Here is a 20,555-nt window from a genome sequence, read left to right on the forward strand (position 1 = left end):
TGGAGGGCTGGAGTCTGCAGTGGTCAGCAGGGCTAAAGTGACTTCTGGAGGCTCTGGGGAGTACCCATTTCCTTGTCTTTTCCGGTTTCTAGAGGGCACCTGCATTTCGTGGCTTGTAGCCCTTTCTCTGTCTTTAAAGAGGTGGCTAAGGTCTTAACTACGGAGAAAGGTTCATCTCTCCTCCTGCTTGTTCCTTTATTCTGCAAGTATTGGTTGCGGGCCTAGTGTGTGTCACCTGTGCCCTGTACAGGGACAGTGACAAACAAGACAGACAAACACCCTGATCTCATGGGACTTACATTCTGGGGGGCAGGACAATAACAGTGTAAAAGAGTCATTAAGAAGAGAAACATCTAGAAAAATGCACTGTACAGAGAGTTAGAAGAGCCTGAGTGGCTACTGTAGCTGGATAGTCTAGGCAAGGCTCTCTGGGGAGGTAACATCTGACCTGAAATAAAATGATGGGAAGGAGCCTGTCGTGCCATGACCAGAGGGAGACTTTTATAGGCATAAGGAAAAGCATGTGCAGAGGCCTTGAAGCAGGAATGAGGTTGGCAAGTGCAAGGAGCAGAAAGCAGGCGGCGCGGCTGGAGCGCTGAGTGGGAGGACTGTGGGAGGAGAGCAGGCCCGGACCAAGCTCTGCCTCGGGCACTGGGCTGGGGTTTGGATTTTATCCTAAGTGTGATGGGAAGTCTCGGGAGGATTTTAAGCAGGATGCTAACATGATATATACACATTTTGAAAAGCTCACCCTGAGTGTGTGTGAAGAGTGGATTGAGGGGACAGTGGTCCAGGTAGAGATGAGGGAGGCTTGGACAGGGACATATTAGAGATGGAGAGAAATGGACAGTTTTGGAGAAAAAAAGCCAACGGCTGTGTTTCTTTGCGGCTTTTTCCTAGTATGCTAAGGCTTTGGCTTATTTTAGGCCTTTTGCTGTTCTCTAGGGAGAATGTTCCCGGGCTTTGCCAGCTTCATGGCTGGGGGAAGAGTGGGAGGCCCGGGCCCAGTGCTTGTCTGGCCTCTGCTTAGCCTGTTGGTGTGGAGGTGACAGCTTTGGTCAGTGATGTCTTTCTGGCATGTTGACCACTTAGGTCATGTCTAGACGTTCTTGCTCCACCCTCATCTCGATCCCAAACCAAACACATCCACCTGCTGTTAATTCCATCTCCCTTTGGAGAAACTCTTCTCCTGCCTTTGATGAGAGGCAGCTCCAGGTAACCCATGGGGGGACGTGAGCCTCCGCCCCGGCTTCCCCGGGTAAGGGTGGGGCACTCCTCGGGAGCTGTGTCCCTGCGTGCCAGAGCCCAGCCAAGCCGAGCCCCTCACCTGCCTCCTCACTGTGCGTCGGGTGGGAGAGCACCCAGCCAGGGGAACCTCCTTGGTGGTCCAGGGTGCCCCCTCTGTATTTTCCCTGTTGTGTACTCTGATTTTTAGCACAAGGTTTTTTTTGTTAACTGAGTTTTCCCAGCCTCTTAGCTGCTTTTTCACCACTCAGGAGGAAGAGATTAATATCATCTCTTCTGTTGCATATACACAGCACTCCCAGGTTTCTGGTGAGTTGTTTTGAACATTCACTTAACTGTTCCTCACAACAGAACTAGGAGAAGGGTAGGAACAGACTCCCCCGTTTTGGCCTTTTTTTTTTTTTTTTTTTTTTTTTTCAGTCTTGCTCTCACTAATTCCTGGGTGAATAAACAAAGGAGGGCTCTATGGTTCATAAATGTAGCTGGAGGCCACTTCTTTTTATGTCCTTAGTGCTATCTGGTCAATGTTCCCTTGTGTTTTCGGGATCAAACATTTGCTTGCCATTGCATTCAGCAATCTGAAATGACCTGTTGTAGAAATGAGGAACTGAGGCTGAGAGAGGTGAGGAGACTCGTTGCAGACCACGGAGCTGGGCCTGCTAGAGGGCAGGTGCGACCGAGAGCTCTCAGAGCTCCTTCATCCTGCCATCATGATTCTTTCTGCTGACCCTTCCAGCACCTCTGTGGGTCATGGTCTTGTGACTGGCCTGCGGCTGCGATTGTGGCTGCCTTGGTGAAAGGGGCAGCTCTCATCCACGCGGCAGGACTAGAACCTGGGACATCATGTTGACTGCCCCAGAATACCTTGGGATCCAGCCAGCAGCCCCCTTCTCTATCCTAAGCATTCTTAACCCTGCCAAGTCCTTTAGCTGAGGAAAAACCTGCTAACAGGAGATGGAGCAGTGGCTCTGGTCTCAGGTAGATCAGATCCTGGCCCTGCTATTGACGTGTTAGTTACTTAAAGATTCTGTGTTGAAACTCAGTTTTCTCATTTGCTATTGGTCTTATCCTGGAGAGTTATTTTGAGGATGGGATACGATGTGTTTTATGGGGGCAGCATGGCATAGGGCTTCAGAGTTGAGGCTCTGAAACTGCCCAGGTTCAAATCCTACCTCTGCTACTTATTAGCTGTGTGACTTTGGACAAGTTACTTGACTCTCTGTGCCTCACTGGCTATTGCCAGAAGTTACACAATGTGACCTCATACCCTTTCCCCAGGAATGGGAACCTCTTACCTTCTTAACCCTAATCCCATTCCATTCAGAGGCAAGGGATTATCGGCTGGGAAGGACCTGGATTTGAACATAATGTTTTATTTTGCTGAAGCCTCCTGGGTTAGAGGAAGCATTTCCCTTCGTTCCCTAACAGGAAGGGACAGGATCTGCGTGGGAGAGATTGGTGACACTGCCTTGGATGGGGGATACAAACAGGAAGTTCAGAAATAAGCTGATATCTTTTAAAGAGACTTAAGTTAGAGAATTATTGGCACATAAAACAGAAATTCGGGCTTTTGAGAAAAATAACAGATGCCTAAATGTCAGTGGCAAGGAAGGGAGAAGGCTATTGGTTTGTTTTTTGAGTAAGGTCTCAGTGAGGAAAGAGCAGTTTTGATCTGTTTCTCTTGACTTGCTTTGTTCTCCAGATGAAAAAATTGAGTTAAAGGGAACAGCCCTTTAGCCCTTAATTAATTAGGGTCTTCTGTAGTGTGCACTAATTAAAAAAAAAAAGTTCAGCCTGCCTCTTCAGCTAGATTGGCAGTTCCTTGAAGGCAAGTGCCCAGCTTTTGCCAGCGTTTGCAGTCCTGCTGGGCTGAGCAGGAGTCGGCATGTGACTGATCAAGGTCCAAGTCCTTGTCCTTTTTGTTTTCCAGAGTGAGTACATTGCTCCCTGTGACTGTCGGCGGGCCTTTGTCTCTGGATTTGATGGCTCTGCAGGTGAGTGTCTAAATTCTCTCTTTGTTCTTTTGGTATTTTTGTTTGCCTCTCAAAAATAACTAGACCCAGTTTCAGCCTGTGATATAGAACCAAAAAGAAAATGCAAACCAGACGTCCCCATTGAGCCTGTGCAGAGGGGATGTGGTCCCGGCATCCCCAGCTCCTAAGCTTACATTTTAGTGTCTCTTTTCTCTATGCCTTTGCTTTTCAAATCTTAAAAAATGTTACTTAAAAAATAGTTTTGAACTTTTTATTAACTGTAACATACATACAGAAAAGCGTATCAATTAACCTGAATACCCCTGTGTAACTAGCACTCCAAATAAGAAGTGGGACACTAATAGCATCCTTAAAACCCCCTCCTTAGCCTGTTGGTCCTGTGTAATTGTCTAAGCGCTTGACTTTTGGTTTCTCTGTTTTCAGTTTCAGCTTAAATAACAAAGATGAATGTTGAGCTACGTTGTTGCCCTGCCCTAACTTTCCCAAAGCTGTTGTGCCCTTGAGTTTTAGGATGGGTTCCCCCCTTCAGATTCCCATCCTTCAAGCTGCTAGACTTGGTGCGAGCCCCTCTCCTCGCAGTTAGCACACTGCTTCCGTTGATGTAAAAGGCACTTTAGGATTGGTTTTGGCTGACACCTCTGCTGAAAGCCCTGAGTTCTGCTGGGCCTGTGGGAACTGAGGGCAGATAGAGGTGGGAGGCATAAACTCCTGGCTGGTGACCAACGGCTGCATCACAGTGAACACTGGCAGCATCCAGGTGGTCTCTCTTCGGAAAGGTGAAACACCTCCTTTAGGGTGTCTGGTGGAGCAGATGGCTGTGATCACTGAGCAGATCCACCACTATCTTGTTGTTAATTACGAGACCCTTGTGGCCACAGGTCCACAGACCTCTTTCTACTGGCCTTGACTCATGCTGTACCAGTGGGGTCCTTTCTGTGCAGGGACCAATACCCAGGCTGACTCAGGACTGTTTCTTTCAGAGCTTGGCCCACAGCTCGTTTTCAGTGGTATCATCTTCTCTTGCCTGGAGGTTCTCTTGGAGTTAAAGGCCCCGCTGCCCCACCAGAGGCCCCACCAGAGCGGTGGTGAGGCCACACGGGATCTGGTGCCCCTCACCGTTCTTGCCTGCCTGCTGCCGTTTTGTGCAGCTTCTAGGTGGTGGTCAGAAACCTTTCTCATCTCTTTGCTCCCCTGCTGTAGGCACAGCCATCGTCACAGAAGAGCACGCGGCCATGTGGACTGATGGGCGCTACTTCCTCCAGGCTGCCAAGCAGATGGACAGCAACTGGACGCTCATGAAGATGGGTGCGTAGAGGCACAGCCATCTCAACTTTAGTTGGCCAGCTCTGGCAGGGGACCCTAGGGCTCCTCAGGGCTTCTGGATCCTACCCCTTTTATGGGGTCACGGGCCCCTTTTAGAATCCAAGGTGTCTCAGTCTGCTCAGGCTACCAAACCAAAGTACCATAGCCTGGGTGGCTTAAACAACAGAAATGTACTTCTTCATTTCTGGTGGCTGGAGGTCTGAAATCAGGGTGCTGTTGTGGTCAGGTTCTGGTGAGAGCTCTCTTCCTGGCGTGCAGACAGCCTCCTTCTCACGGTATCCTTACATGGCTGTCTCTCTCTGTTCCTCTGCTTAGAAGGCCACCAGTCCTCCTGGATTAGAATTCTACCTTATGACTTCATTTAACCTTCATTACCTCCTAAACCCCCTGTCTCCAAATATAGTTACATTTGGGGGAGGGCTTCAATGTATGAATTTTGAGGGGACAGAGTAAAGTTCATGGCACAAGGAAAACCAAGAAAATGACATACTGATATACACATACCATTACGCGTTCAATTTTGGAAGATCCTGGTTCAGGATACTCATTTTAGTGAGGAGAAACTGAGGGCCAGAGAGGACAGTTGCTTTGCTGCAGCTCACGTAGCTTGCTGTGCATTTGATTCATGCACTGGGGCCTTTCCATTGCTCTTTGCTGCCTCGTGAGTCAAAGTGAGATAAAGGTAAGGGGCCATTGGCAACTTAAGCTAGGAAGCTCTCCCTCTGAGGATCCTGGCTTGCTTCTGGCAGCTCAGCCATAGGGCAAGAGCGTGGGTCTGGAACTTTCTTGGGCAAGTTGCTTCACCTTCGGTGCTCAGTTTCCTCATATGTGAGGTGGAATAGTAATAGTAAGTACCACATAAAATGGTGAGGATAAAAGAAATAGTATATGGGAAGCATAGAGCTCAGTGTTTATTGGATAATGATTGTGTGTGTGTGTGTGTGTGTGTGTGTGTGTGTGTGTGTGTGCGCTCTTGTTTTTTCATTTAATTTTGTGCTGTATTTTTCCCTGCCACTATAATAGTCTTTTGAAACATGATTTTAGTGGTTGTACAAAGGTCTCTGCCTGCTGAATTTTGAACTTGGACAATAGAAGGAGGGAAAAGGGGCTACCAGGGCTGAGTGAGGAAGAGAAGATGAGGCCCAATCCCTCATTATTTCTTGTTTGTAGTTGGAAGTAATGAGGAAATCAGGTTGTTACCAGACTCATGGTTCACGGAACAGAGGGCTGTTGACACTGAGTTGAGTTGAGTTGACTCCAAGATCCAAGCAGTTAGCTTACTGAGGTTGTGTGTGTGTGTGTTTCACACACTCCACATATATAAGTGTTGTTTGTCTTAGGGAGGGAGGAATTAGGAACGTTTTTATCCTGGCAGTGGATTTATTTTAAATTTCCGTTTCTCAAAAGTCTTTTTAAAAAATATAGAAACATCAAAACTACAGGTGGTTGTTGCCCCAGTTGTTCTCCCTCTTCCCTCTCTCTGTCTCTCACACACACACACACACACACACACACACACACACACAGACACACACACACACACACACACAGAGTCACTTGGGGTTGTAGGGCTATTATAAATGGATAGGCCACTAGCCCTTTAAACTTTTTGATTACATGCCTCTGTTGACGGTATATGCGCCCAGTCCATCTGTATTTCAAATACAAGCAAAGATTAATATGTTATTTTTTATGAAAAATTAGAAATGGGAGTCCTAATACTTTTTGCTTGTACCCCAGTGGATCATTGAGTGTGCCTCTGGGGTGTGGGCATCTCTCTTTGGGCCCTAAACTCCAGCTGTTAGATAAGTCAGTGCTTTGGGGGTCAGAGTGTCAGAGGGGTGAATCCTGTCTGCCTGTCCTCTAGAACAGCCCCAGCGGATGAGTCCTTCTCCCTTCCAAGCCCCTCTCTAGTTTCTGCCCTAAGCCCACCTCCTTACTGTCTCTCCTGTGTAGGGAGATTCTGGTGGAGGTAGTTGGGGAGTGGTTCATCCCTGGGGTTTTTGCCAAACATCTGTCTGCTAGGAGATGATATGACTTCATCCTGTGAAAGTTATACTAGGGGAATTAAAGAAACTTTGTTAGTAAGTGGCTTGTTTAGCGGTTTGAAAAAATAGGAAAGAATCAAATAGCAAAATAACAACTCAGTGCCAGCTTCTAGGCAGTTTTTTTTTTTTTTTTTTTTTTCGGTACACGGGCCTCTCACTGCTGTGGCCTCTCCCGTTGTGGAGCACAGGCTCCGGACGTGCAGGCTCAGTGGCCATGGATCACGGGCCCAGCTGCTCCGTGGCATGTGGGAACTTCCCGAACCGGGGCACGTCCCCTGCATTGGCAGGCGGACTCTCAACCACTGCGCCACCAGGGAAGCCCTAGGCAGTTTTTTAGAACAGATTCATGAGCTCATTTCTTTTTTTAATATTTATTTATTTGTTTGCTTTTTTTTTGGCTGCATTGGGTCTTAGTTGCAGCACGCGGGGTCTTAGTTGCAGCAGGCTCTTCGTTGTGGTGTGTGGGCTTCTCTAGTTGTGGCGCTCGGGCTCCAAAGCGTGTGGGCTCTGTAGTTTGTGGCACACAGGCTCTCTAGTTGAGGCGTGTGGGCTCGGTGGTTGTGGTGCTTGGGCTTAGTTGGCATCAAGGTGGTTGAGGCATGTGGGATCTTAGTTCCCCGACCAAGGATCGAACCCGTGTCTCCTGCATTGCAAGGCGTTTTCTTAACCACTGGACCACCAGGGAAATCCCATGAGCTCATTTCTTTACAAACCTTTGAACTTCCCTTCTGTGGTTATGTGGTTGTCAGTACTCGCTAGGGAGAATAGTAAAACAGTACTATTTCAGAATATGTGAACTCTCGCTCTTAATACTTTACCAAAATGTTAATTGTTTAGCAAAAATTTCATGAAAAAAGTATACATCCGAAACATACAAGATACTGGGTCGAATTAAAGAAAAACGGGGATATAAAAATAACGTTAGTTCCTTTTCTGAAGCTTATTTGGTGTCCTATGACTGTTTGCTCTTGGTAGTTGGGAAGCCCAGGGAGCCAGTTAAAGACACGATGTTGCGTTCCTGTGTGTCCCTCTTAGAGTCTTTGGATACGTTTCTCTGCTGCCAGTCAGACCTGGTTGTCTGGCGGGGGCCTTCACTCTGCAATGCTGCCCTCCAGATCGGGAGGGCACTGTGGTGTGTGTTCCCCTTACCTGGTGTGCGATGTAAGGGAGGCTTCCAGCTCCAGCCTTCACCATATCACCACCCACCCTCTCATCACCAGTAGTGGTAAAGTGACCAAAGGCTGATTGATACAAGATGATCTTCACGATGACACCATGTACCTGTATTGCAGCGATTCCTGGGATGCCTTTTACCAGGGGTCTAATGAAAATCCTGTTTCTTTTTTTCTTCTATCTCACCCATTCCTTATATACCATCTTACTTTATGTTTTCCTTTTATAGCATCGTACACTTTTCATAGCCTTCCAGGATTAAGGGAAGTTCAGATTTTCCAAGTGCTGTCAATTCTCTTTGAAGAAGGTGCTTAATAAAGACCCTGCTATCATGATGTTGGTGAATTGCCTCCTTCTGGATAGGACAGTGAGCTTGGATCCCCTGGGAATTGTTTCTCATCAGTTCTTCCCTCTGTAGGTCTGAAGGACACACCAACTCAGGAAGACTGGCTGGTGAGTGTACTTCCTGAAGGATCCAGAGTTGGTGTGGACCCATTGATCATTCCTACAGGTGAGTAAGCATAGGCCCTTTCATCTTGGGTGAGGAAGTGAGTTCTAGAGGCCTCTCCATCCTCCCTGTTTGCTTGTGGGTTGTGGAACACTTGGGGGCTCAGCATGATTTGATGTCACAACAAAGGTCAAGGTGAGGAGAAGAGTTAGCACAGGGCCATGGGATAGCCTTTCAGAAGGTGCCAGGCTCTCAAAGCCCTGCTGCCTGTAGAGGGTGTTCAGTTCATAGCTAGACCACGTGTGTTTCTCCTCAGATTACTGGAAGAAGATGGCCAAGGTTCTGAGAAGTGCTGGCCACCACCTCATTCCTGTCAAGGAGAACCTTGTGGACAAGATCTGGACAGACCGTCCTGAGCGTCCGTGCAAGCCCCTCATCACACTGGGCCTGGATTACACAGGTCAGAACCACGGCTGTGCCCAGAAGGCCCCCGACCATCGGCCCCTTCACCTAAACGAAAGTCCTCTGAATCCAGGTCGAGCTTGAGCTGATTGGAGGATTTTGCCCTGCCCTGGCACATGGGGCAGTTGATGCAGCAGGAGTTCAGTTTGTTTCTACAGTTGCCACCTACTTGCCACCTACTTTGGCATAGTTTATTCTTGCAGAGCTCTTCTGGGCAGACCTGTGGGTGCTGCTGAGATGGCTTTTTTACCATTCAGTTGCTAACTACCCCTCTAACGTGTCTAATATTGGAAACAGACTAGAGGTTTCTTTTCTTTTTTTTGATTTAGTCACCTGAGAGTTTTATTTCTTTCCTTAAATTTTTTTTCCTTCTCACATATTTATTAATCCACAATCAGTGTCAACAGCTGATTGGGTTGTATACACACCCCAGCCTTAGCAGATTGTCTTTTGTTTTGTTTTGTTTTTTAAATAAATTTTTACTGGACTACAGTGAGCCTAGAGGTTTCTAGATTCCATTTCCTTTTCTTCTGTCAGCATTTGTAGGTTTACCTTCCCAGGCCCCCTCCTTCTATCTATCCTCTGCTTTAGTAACTTTGGGGTGTGGGTGGGTTTCTTTGGCTTGTGTGATAGTGGTGAGTGAGGAGCAAGTTCTGTGAACATTTTGTGGGAGATGAAAGTGTGATTTGTGGAAGAGTGAGGAGTGCAAAGGGAAAGGCCTGGGAGGTGGGGCTGCAGGGGAGGGAGCCTTGCTGTAGAAATGGCAGAGGAGAGGTGGATGGGGGATGTCTGGAATGTGGGCACATTGCCCAGAGGGGTCCTGGGAAGAAAGCATTACAGCTCAGAATCTCAGTCAAGTTTTAAACAGCATTCCCGAGCTGGTCTTCAAAGCAGCGTTTAGTTGTGGGGACAGCCCCCAGCTTGCTTTCCTTGTGACACCCTCACCTGAGGGTATTACAGATTAGGGGGATGGGTCCAGTGAGTGGCCCAGGGTCAGCTAAACATTTTCCATCAGCGTGTTTTGAGTTTTGTTCAACTGAAGCAGAGGCTCTGACCTATTGCTTATAGAAGGGGGAAGAGCAGGTGTGGCTGGTAAAACTTCTGTTCAGCAGACACATGAGTGCCTGCTGTGTACAGGACACTGCTAGGTGCTGGGCGAATAAGACAGATGCCTGCCGTGTTCACAGGTGGCTGCGCCCTGCATTACATGTGCTGTTTCATGCTGGGTGGTGGTGATGGGATGAGCTCCTCTAGGACCGCAGTTTCATCCTGGGGAGAGCAGGGAGGCCGTGGCTGTGTCTGACAGTGCAAGTGTGATTTGGAAGTGGTTGTCACACTGAGTCAGACTGTAGAGAATTCCTCGGTCTTAGCACTGAAAGGCAAGTCTCGTATCTCTGGGAATGTAAAGTGGTAGGTGATATTCCCCTGACCTCTAAGACTCGGTGAGTTCTCTCTGCTGGGTAGTGTGTTCTCAAAGCTCCCTGTACAGAAGTGTAACTAATTGCTGGGGTTTTTTTGTTTTTTTAAAAAAATTTATTTATTTTATTTATTTTATTTTTGGCTGTGTTGGGTCTTCGTTGCCGTGCACAGGCTTTCTCTAGTTGCGGCGAGTGGGGGCTACTCTTCATTGCGGTGTGCAGGCTTTTCATTGCGGTGGCTTCTCATTGCAGAGCATGGGCTCTAGGTGTGCGGGCTTCATTAGGTGTGGCACATGGGCTCAGTAGTTGTGGCTTGTGGGCTTAGTTGCTCCAAGGCATGTGGCATCTTCCCAGACCAGGGATCGAACCCATGTCCCCTGCATTGGCAGGTGGATTCTTAACCACTGTGCCACCAGGGAAGTCCCACTAATTGCTGGTTTAATTGTCTTCCCTTCTAGATTGTAAGCCCCATGAGCGCAAGGCCTGCATGTAGCTCAGAGCTGTAACCACAGTGACCAGCATGGTATCTGCAGATATCTATGCCTGGGAAGTGTAGATGCTTCATAGACATTTGTTGGATGAACAAATGAATTACTTTTTCTTTGGGGCAGTCAGGGCTCTTGACAGTCAACTAGCTTAGAGTCACTTCTCATATATGGGGCTTGAATCTGGGCCTTCTGTCTGCTCAGATAACATGCTCCCTGGGATATGGTGCTGGTTAAAAATGTTTGGAATGGGTTCTTTCACTTGGCTTCTGCAGGTCCCTGGGACCAGACCCGGGCTGGAGTCGCAAGTACGTTTGTTTCTTGCAGGCATCTCCTGGAAGGACAAGGTTGTAGATCTTCGGTTGAAAATGGCCGAGAGGAACGTCGTGTGGTTTGTGGTCACTGCCCTGGATGAGATTGCATGTGAGTGCTCTGGTTTCACTGTTGGTGTGTGTTACCCAGTCTCTGCATTGGTTCTCTGGGATTCTGTGTGTTCATGCAGTTCAGCTTTCTGAGTGGCCAGGGAATAAGCAAAAGACTGTCACCAGTGGGGGTATATGATATGCCGAGTAGGATGGAGAAGTAATTATAGGGAGTCGGGGAGGGGAATGTAGCTTGGTCTGGAGCTGTTTTACAGCCAGGGGCTGATGTTAAATCTGTAACGATGTCCCCCTCTGGCCAGTCTACTCAGGACTGTGACATCTCTGAGGAGGGACATTTCCAACAAACTTTTGGTGCCTGTCAACATTCGGGTGTCTCTATGGGTATAGAAGTAAGATCATAGGAGATATTTTTTTCTTTATCCTTTTCCTGTATACCCCCAAGTTCTTCACAATGAGGATGTTCTAGAAATATTTCTACTTCAGAAACCTCAGGAACTGAAAGTTCTTCAACAAACCTTTTGGTACAATAGCAGTTTTTAATCTTTAGACCTTAAAGTATCCCCATGGAATTGTTCAGTGTCTTCTAGAACCTGAAGGAATCTTCTTATTCTGTCTGCTATTTTCTGACTGGATTTGACCCAGGGCACCTGAGACAAGGCAGTGCCTTATCCTTTTATTTTTCTCACTAGAGAAGGAAAGTTTACTGCACAGTCCTAGCTCTCTAATCCCCAGTTCCAAACTTTGTCAAGAATGTCAGTGATTTATATCCCTAATTAACTAAATAACTTTAACATCAGAGAAAATAACATATAAAGCTAATTTCTCTCCTTTATTAATAAAAAGACACACATTTCCATTGCGGAAAACCTGGAAAGTGCAGAGGAAGTAGAAAGAAGAAAAAAATCACCTAAATTTTCTTACAGAGAATCACAGTTAACATTCTGCACATATATAATTTTGTAGCTACATTTTTTCCAGTGTGTCGGGATACTCTGAGCATACATAGCATAATTTTAAGTGAATATTAAATATCTCATCATATGGTTGTATCATAATTTACTTAACCATTCCCCTACGTATGCCCTTTGAGTAATTTCCAATTTTCTCGTGATTTTGTTACATCCATCAAAGTCTTGGTGCATCACAATCCATGTCTTAGTTTCTGATAATTTTCTTCCAACTTCTGGTTGGCTTTAGAGGTGGTGTTATGGATTAGAGGGTGTGTGCATGTCAGGGCTTTTGACCATTTTGCCATGTACCTGCCAGAAAGGTTGCACAGTGGTGTATGGATACACCCCTCTCGCCACACCCTTGCCAGCCCCAGCTGCTGTCATTTGAAAAGAGTGCTAGTCTGGTCTAATAGGTAGAACATGTTGCCTCATTGCTGTACTTTGTGAAGGCATGATTTTAAAATAGAGGCAGTGCTTTTTACACCAGGGTCCTCTCTGCACTCTCAGCCTCAGGAGAGCAAGCATTAGGCAGCTGGAAGCCCTCGGACGGGAGCTGTGCCCTCTGCTGTTCCCTCTAGTTTCTCTAACACGCAGTGACCTCGCTAGACCCCCCGACACTGGCCAGGGCAGGCCCTCCACCCGGCCGGGCCGCAGGCTCGGGTTTCTTTCGTGGCCCGCTGACTCACGCTTTTGTTCCTCTGCCGGGAAGCCCCGCCTTCCTGGGGCTCCTGACCCTCGCACAGAGGGCCTCATCTGGCTTCCCTCATGGGTGGGTCTCAGTTTTTCTACTCTAGGTCGTTCCCCTCAGAAGGGAGCGAGTGCTTGGCTCCCTCCCCTGTATTTGGGAGTGCCAGAGCGTTTTTCTGTAGCACGTCAGTCAGGCCTGCTAGGCCTGGCAGGTCACCACCGGGTGGACCATTTCAACTCTTGTCTGGAGGGCATTTGTTGGGTTTTCTGACTAACTCTTAAATTCCCTTCTCGGGATGGTGATGCGGTAGCACAAGAAACAGTTCTGGTGCCATCATTTGGTGGATGTGAGCAACTGCAGCTCAGAGGTGGGACCAGGAAGTGAGGCTCCCGGCTTCTCTGAGAGATGCCGCCCAGTCTTTCCCTAGCGAGTGGAAGCTCTTGCCTTGCTCTACAAGCTACCCCTTAAACTCTCACTCAGGCAGGTGACAGGAACTTATTTTTTTTCAGGGCTGTTCAATCTCCGAGGATCAGATGTGGAGCACAATCCAGTATTTTTCTCCTATGCGATCATAGGACTAGAGACCATCATGTGAGTGTTGGCCCCGCGCCTGAAAGTCCTTCCCCACAGCTCCTCGGAGCCCCCGTCGCCCCCTGCTGGCCCGGGCCCGCCCGTCTCGGCCTGACGTGCGCTAGTACCCTGCTCTTCTCCTGCCCTTTCCCTTTCCTGCCTCTCTTCCTTCCCCTTCTTGTCTTCCTTAACAATAGATATTTATTTATATCCTGCCTCTCTTTTAATCCTGAAAATTATTTGAAATCTCTGAAAGTCTCTGTAGTACTAGGAGATAAAAAAAAAAATAGGTGGTCGAGGACATCAGAACAAAACTGGAGAGAGTGAGGTTAGTTCACAAAATTCCTGCTGCAAAGTCTTGTTCAGGCCATACGTTTGATTCCAGGTTTCCTAGCAGCCAATGCCAAGGGGAATATAGGCTCTGTTATACAATCCTGGGTCCACGATGCAAATAGACCCAGTCATCTGGTAGGTCAGAAGTGACACAGAAACCCCCCCTGAGCTGTGCCTTGTCAGTTTATCTTTTAAACTGCTGCTTGTGGCCAACCTGCCATTGCTCTTCTTAGTTGGATGGCTTTCTGCATTCAGACAACATATTTATTGCCTGTTATGTGCTAGGGTCTCTGTTAGGTGTTGGGGTGAACAAGACAGACAGGGTCTTGGGTTAGAGTTGCAGAGATGAGAGGTTTCCTCAGGGCATTCGGGCACATAGTGGGCACTATCTTGTCATTGGGGTGGGTACAGGTGTTATTGGAGGGGCCTGACCTGGTCAGAGGACGCTCTTAGGGAAAGTAATATTGAGTCAGAGATTAAGGGTACATGTGGGTTAGCTAGGTGAGTAGGGTGCCAGGAGGAAGAGGAACGGTGATCTAAGCAGGGGAAGCAGCATTTTCAGAGGCTCTGGGCAGGAGAGAGCGCAGTGTGCGTGGAAGACCCAGAGTGGTCCAGTGTGGTTGGAACCTGGAGTGGGAAGCCGGCAGGTGGGCAGGGCCCCCATAAGGAAGGCCTTGTGAGCCAGGTTCAGGAGCTTGGGGCTCTTGTCCTGAGGATGCTGTGGAGCTACTGAATGAGTTTTTCACACAGAACGACACGGTCAGGCTTGTAAATCATAAAGAATGTTACGATTGGTGTGAAATTACGGGGTGAATTATGATTACTGCAAAAATAGGGTGGATAGGGAAGACTGGAGGCAGCGAGACCAGTTAAGAGGCTGTGGCACTGATCCAAGTGAGAGACGGTAGTGACTTGAACCTGGGCAGCGACTGGGCCAGGCTACAGTGAAAGCTAGAGAGGTTTGAGGGGTGTTTAGGCTGTAGGTTCAAAGATCTCAATGTAGGAGGGAAGGAGGAGCATCAAGGAGGACAGTGCCCAGGTCCTGGCTTGGGGAATGGGGTGGAAGGTGACAGCATACACAGGGCAGGGAACACAGTTTGGGGAGCAGGATTTGGGAAAGGCATGGAGGAAAGAGAAACTGCTTGGTTTGGATGCCGGGAGGTAGAGCCTGTCGCTTGTGTGTGGGTCTGTGTTCTAGTCCTCTCACTCCTATGCCTGCCTTTTCTGTCACCTCACCTCTGGCCCCTCTGCAGGCTCTTCATTGATGGCGACCGCACAGATGCCCCCAGTGTGAAGGAGCACCTGCTGCTTGACTTGGGCCTGGAAGCTGAATACAGAATCCAGGTGCTTCCCTACAAGTCCATCCTGAGCGAGCTCAAGACTCTGTGCGCCAGCCTCTCCCCGAGGGAGAAGGTGTGGGTCAGCGACAAGGCCAGCTATGCCGTGAGCGAGGCCATCCCCAAGGTTGGTAGCCCCAGAGACCCATCTAAACCTGCCACTCCAGCTGCCAGGCCCTTTCCAGTCCTGGCATCGTGCAGCTTGTCTTTGAAGCAGAGGTGGTTCAGGCAGATTTCCAGGACTGGCTGTTGGGTCAGAGGTGTCGTCTCCCTGGATGAGCCCTTTGGGCTGGAGTGTGAGGCTTTTAGAACTCATTGAGTTCTGTGTTTTCCAAAACGTGACATATGAGAGATGATTTTAGGTGGTACACATTCGTACTTAGGTTTATTTAAATGTCTCTGTTTTAAAAGCGTTTTAACAGTTACAGAGAATGAACTAGTGGTTACCAATGGGGAGAGGGAAGGGGGGAGGGGCAAGATAGGGATCTGGGATTAAGAGGTACAAACTACTATGTATAACATAAATAAGCTACAAGGATATAGTGTATAGCACAAGGAACACAGCCGGTATTTTATAATAACTTTGAATGGAATTTAACCTTTAAAAATTAAGAATCACTATGTTGTATACCTCACACCTATATAATATTGTATATCAACTATAAAAAAAGTGTTTTAGTGTGTACTAGAAAAAAATATGATTAGCATATGAGACCATATATTATAAAAATTGTTTTCTTAAGAGAGAGTTGAGTTCAGTAACCTATGTTGATTGAAAGATAGTCTAAAGAAAAGTCTTATAAGGGTCCAGAGGGTAGCAGCTAGGTTAAGACCTGTGCAGGTGGTATGAGAGTATCTGAAGTTTGGGAGACACTACTCTACACCCACCTCTCCTACCACATTTCATAGTTAAGGAGACCTGAGGCCCAGGGAGGCTTTGGGAGTTGGGGATTTGTCAAAGGTCAAATGATATTGATAGCCCTGCCCTTGACTGAGCCCCTGCTGGGTGGTGCTAAGCAGCTGACACCTTCCCCCTCATTTTAACTGAGGCCTGGTGCAGGAGTTCCAGGCACCTTAGTTGTAGCCTTTTTTTTTTTAACATCTTTATTGGAGCATAATTGCTTTACAATGGTGTGTTAGTTTCTGCTTTATAACAAAGTGAATCAGTTATACATATACATATGTTCCCATATCTCTTCCCTCTTGCGTCTCCCTCCCTCCCACCCTCCCTATCCCACCCCTCTAGGTGGTCACAAACCACCTAGCTGATCTCCCTGTGCTATGCAGCTGCTTCCCACTAGCTATCTATTTTATATTTGGTAGTGTATATATATACGTCCATGCCACTCTCTCACTTTGTAACAGCTTACCATTCCCCCTCCCCATATCCTCAAGTCCATGCTCTAGTAGGTCTGTGTCTTTATTCCCGTCTTACCCCTAGGTACTTCATGACCTTTTTTTTTTTTTTTCTTAGATTCTATATATATGTGTTAGCATACGGTATTTGTTTTTCTCTTTCTGACTTACTTCACTCTGTATGACAGACTCTAGGTCCATCCACGTCACTACAAATAACTCAATTTCGTTTCTTTTTATGGCTGAGTAATATTCCATTGTATATATGGGCCACATCTTCTTTATCCATTCATCTGTTGATGGACACTTAGGTTGCTTCCATGTCCTGGCTATTGTAAATAGAGCTGCAGTGAACATTTTGGTACATGACTCTTTTTGAATTATGGTTTTCTCAGGGTATATGCCCAGTAGTGGGATTGCTGGGTCATATGGTAGTTCTATTTGTAGTTTTTTAAGGAACCTCCATACTGTTCTCCATAGTGGCTGTATCAGTTTACATTCCCACCAGCAGTGCAAGAGGGTTCCCTTTTCTCCACACCCTTTCTAGCATTTATTGTTTCTAGATTTTTTGATGATGGTCATTCTGACCGGTGTGAGATGATATCTCATTGTAGTTTTGATTTGCATTTCTCTAATGATTAATGGTGTTGAGCATTCTTTCATGTGTTTGTTGGCAATCTGTATATCTTCTTTGGAGAAATGTCTATTTAGGTCTTCTGCCCATTTTTGGATTGGGTTGTTTTTTTGTTATTGAGCTGCATGAGCTGCTTGTAAATTTTGGAGATGAATCCTTTGTCAGTTGCTTCATTTGCAAATATTTTCTCCCATTCTGAGGGTTGTTTTTTGGTCTTGTTTATGGTTTCCTTTGCTGTGCAAAAGCTTTTAAGTTTCATTAGGTCCCATTTGTTTATTTTTGTTTTTATTTCCATTTCTCTAAGAGGTGGGTCAAAAATGATCTTGCTGTGATTTATGTCATAGAGTGTTCTGCCTATGTTTTCCTCTAAGAGTTTTATAGTGTCTGGCCTTACATTTATGTCTTTAATCCATTTTGAGTTTATTTTTGTGGATGGTGTTAGGGTGTGTTCTAATTTCATACTTTTACATGTACCTGTCCAGTTTTCCCAGCACCACTTATTGAAGAGGCTGTCTTTTCTCCACTGTATATTCTTGCCTCCTTTATCAAAGATAAGGTGACCATATGTGCGTGGGTTTATCTCTGGGCTTTCTATCCTGTTCCATTGACCTATATTTCTGTTTTTGTGCCAGTATCATACTGTCTTGATTACTGTAGGTTTGTAGTATAGTCTGAAGTCAGAGAGCCTAATTCCTCCAGCTCCATTTTTCGTTCTCAAGATTGCTTTGGCTATTCGGGGTCTTTTGTGTTTCCATAAAAATTGTGAAATTTTTTGTTCTAGTTCTATGAAAAATGCCAGTGGTAGTTTGATAGGGATTGCATTGAATCTGTAGATTGCTTTGGGTGGTAGAGTCATTTTCACAATGTTGATTCTTCCAATCCAAGAACATGGTATATCTCTCCATCTATTTTTATCATCTTTAATTTTTTTCATCAGTGTCTTATTATTTTCTGCATACAGGTCGATGACATGATAATATACATAGAGAATCCTAAAGATGCTACCAGTAAACTTCTAGAGCTAATCAATGAATTTGGTGAAGTAGCAGGATACAAAATTAATGCACAGAAATCTCTGGCATTCTTATACACTAATGATGAAAAATCTGAAAGTGAAATTAAGAAAACACTCCCATTTACCATTGCAACAAAAAGAATAAAATATCTAGGAATAAACCTGCCTAAGGAGTTGTAGCTTTTTGACTGTCCTGCCCTGGGCCTCTCTCCTCCACTAAGCAGTGGGCTATCCTGGGAGGAGCCGAGGCCTGGCCCTCTATTCCTGGCCTGCCATTGCACCCCTGTCACTGTCACACTGCATGACATAGTTACTCAGAGTTTTACCTCCTTGGGGATCATGCCTGCCTTTGTCTCATGATGGGTAGGTATCTCAGAGAGAGAGAGCAAGGAGACTGGAGAGAGGGAAAGCCCTTTGAGAAGCTCTGTGCTAGTGCAAGTGCAAGGTGGTGCAAAATCCCTCCCCACTCCCTGTAACACAGGGCTGGATTCTAACTTGTTTTCAAATTGGGAAGGCTCTTGCCCGGCCCTTTAAGGCCCTTTAAGATCAGACCTTTAACAGCTGATCTCTGAGCAGGAGGCAGGAAGGAGCAGGAGCCTCCCCTCCCCCCTCATCTGTCATGTGCGTCCCTAGACAGTGGGAAAAAGCCTCCTTTGTGCAACCAGAAAGGGGTTGTTTGGTCAAGCTTTGATCTGTTAGTGAACTCTGACCATGACCTTGGAGGTTTGAAAAGCAGTATCTCTCTGATGGCTGGCAGCCAGCAGTCTCAAAAAGCTACGGGGTGGGGGATAGAGGAGAAATAACTTGTTTTATGTTTTTTCTTTATCTTTTTGGATGAGCTCAAACACCTTTCGCCATGCTCAGAGTCACCAACCAAAAAGGGCAGGTCTTCGGGCCCCAGGGGACAGCTGGGTGGGTCCTGAGTGGGAGCTCTTCCAATGATTGGTCTTAAGTGTGCTGTGCTGGGTGGAGAGGTGATAGACTTGGTCTTGGGTGAGTGGAGCCAGACTCGATTTCCCATATGACTGCCTTTTGCCCCAGGATCATCGCTGCTGTATGCCTTACACCCCCATCTGCATCACCAAAGCTGTGAAGAATTCTGCTGAATCAGAAGGCATGAGGAGAGCTCACGTGAGTAAAGCAGCCTGTGCAGAAGAGGGGATGCATGGTGGTCAGAAGGCCCAGCTCCCTCACCTGCTGTGTGGCCTTGAGCCTGGCACAAGGTGGGAACTTCTCTGAGCTTTCCAGAGTTAATGAGAGAATGAAATAAAATACTGGATGGGTTAGATCTTTACATAATATAACATAAAACACAAAAGGAGATTGATGATGATAGTGTAGGTGGTGAAGGTGAAGCCTCTGAAGAGGCCTAGATTTGTGTTTCAAGGCCAGCAGTGGATCTAGAAAGATTTGGGGCCCAGAGACGGCTTTTGACAGTGGCCTGTCTTTCCTGCTCCAGTAGTACAGGAATTACCCCTCTGAGGGTGCTCCTGTGGGCTCTGAGGTGGGCCCCTTCCTGATTGTGCCTGAACTACTCAGCAGCAGGGGAGCCCTTTCCCCCATAGTGGAAATTGCTGCACACTTGTTCACAGGAAATGCCTGCATGTAAAGCCCTGATTACTGATGGTTTGTAGCCCTATAAGTGCAGCCCTCTCAGTATCACATTAGGGCTGGGCTTTGAATCTGCCCATCTGATTTTCAGTACTAACTTTAAAAAATGTCTCTGTTATTTGCACAGATTAAAGATGCCGTTGCCCTCTGTGAACTCTTTAACTGGCTGGAGAAAGAGGTTGGTTCTTAGTCTTTGTTTAACACATGAATATAGATTATTCAAAAATTATCTACATGTGATTTGAACCGTGGCTCTGGTTGACCACAGGGTCTAAGATCTTGATCTAATTTTAGTACTCTCTTTTAATAGTTCTTTGTGGAAATGTGGTGTGTGTGTATTTCTTTCTTTCTTTTTTTGGCTGTGTTGGGTCTTCGTTTCTGTGCGAGGGCTTTCTCTACTTGTGGCAAGCGGGGGCCACTCTTCATCGCGGTGCGCGGGCCTCTCACTGTCGCCGCCTCTCTTGTTGCGGAGCACAGGCTCCAGATGCGCAGGCTCAGTAGTTGGGGCTCACAGGCCTAGTTGCTCCGCGGCATGTGGGATCTTCCCAGACCGGGACTCAAACCCGTGTCCCCTGCATTGGCAGGCAGATTCTCAACCACTGCGCCACCAGGGAAGCCTGGTGTGTGTGTACTGAAAAATTCTTTAATTATAGATAGTAGTAACAAAGATGAAGAAAGAAATTCCTTAACAGAATGGATCCTTTCTGGTTAAGGAATTGTCTTATAACTAAGTGGAGTTTCATTATAAGAAAAAATGACTCTTACTATTACAGGCAAGCTGACTGTGTTAAGAGAAAAAAGATCTTTGTGTATATTTTGAACTTTAAGCCATAAAACTTTTTATTTTAAACTGACTCCTGGGCATTAGTTTCTTGCCCTTTCACTCCTTGCAGTTGACAGGAAGGTAATTTCTTTGTGCTCTTATTAAACAATATCATATTCCCTTTAAATATTATATAAACAACTCTTTTAAAGTAGGTTAAATTGGAAGAAGAAAATATCACACTGATTCCCACTGGTGTAACAGTGTTTTCCTCTTTGGCAATTGTTCATCTGTGTACATTGTTTTTTCAACATAAATC

The 20,555-nt window shown here is 46.5% G+C and overlaps 1 protein-coding gene across 16 annotated transcripts in view; it reads left to right on the forward strand.

Annotated features, from left to right (window-relative positions):
- The window catches only part of XPNPEP1 (X-prolyl aminopeptidase 1), a 55,872-nt gene that overhangs the window by 21,914 nt on the left and 13,403 nt on the right, over window positions 1-20,555 (forward strand). For 10 of the 16 annotated variants that reach the window (XM_067024724.1, XM_067024720.1, XM_059052508.2 and 7 more), the window contains 9 exons: window positions 3,176-3,239; window positions 4,440-4,544; window positions 8,202-8,294; window positions 8,548-8,691; window positions 10,924-11,019; window positions 13,127-13,208; window positions 14,774-14,984; window positions 18,904-18,993; window positions 19,601-19,651. In XM_067024724.1, coding sequence (XP_066880825.1) covers window positions 3,176-3,239; window positions 4,440-4,544; window positions 8,202-8,294; window positions 8,548-8,691; window positions 10,924-11,019; window positions 13,127-13,208; window positions 14,774-14,984; window positions 18,904-18,993; window positions 19,601-19,651 — 936 coding nt within the window. Of the gene's footprint in view, window positions 1-2,678; window positions 3,078-3,175; window positions 3,240-4,439; window positions 4,545-8,201; window positions 8,295-8,547; window positions 8,692-10,923; window positions 11,020-13,126; window positions 13,209-14,773; window positions 14,985-18,903; window positions 18,994-19,600; window positions 19,652-20,555 lie in introns of those variants that run through there. The other 6 variants (XM_067024722.1, XM_067024723.1, XM_067024726.1 and 3 more) reach the window with 2 other exon arrangements.

The sequence above is a fragment of the Kogia breviceps genome, chromosome 2 (assembly GCF_026419965.1).
Source record: "Kogia breviceps isolate mKogBre1 chromosome 2, mKogBre1 haplotype 1, whole genome shotgun sequence".
In the NCBI taxonomy this organism is placed as follows: Eukaryota; Metazoa; Chordata; class Mammalia; order Artiodactyla; family Physeteridae; genus Kogia; species Kogia breviceps.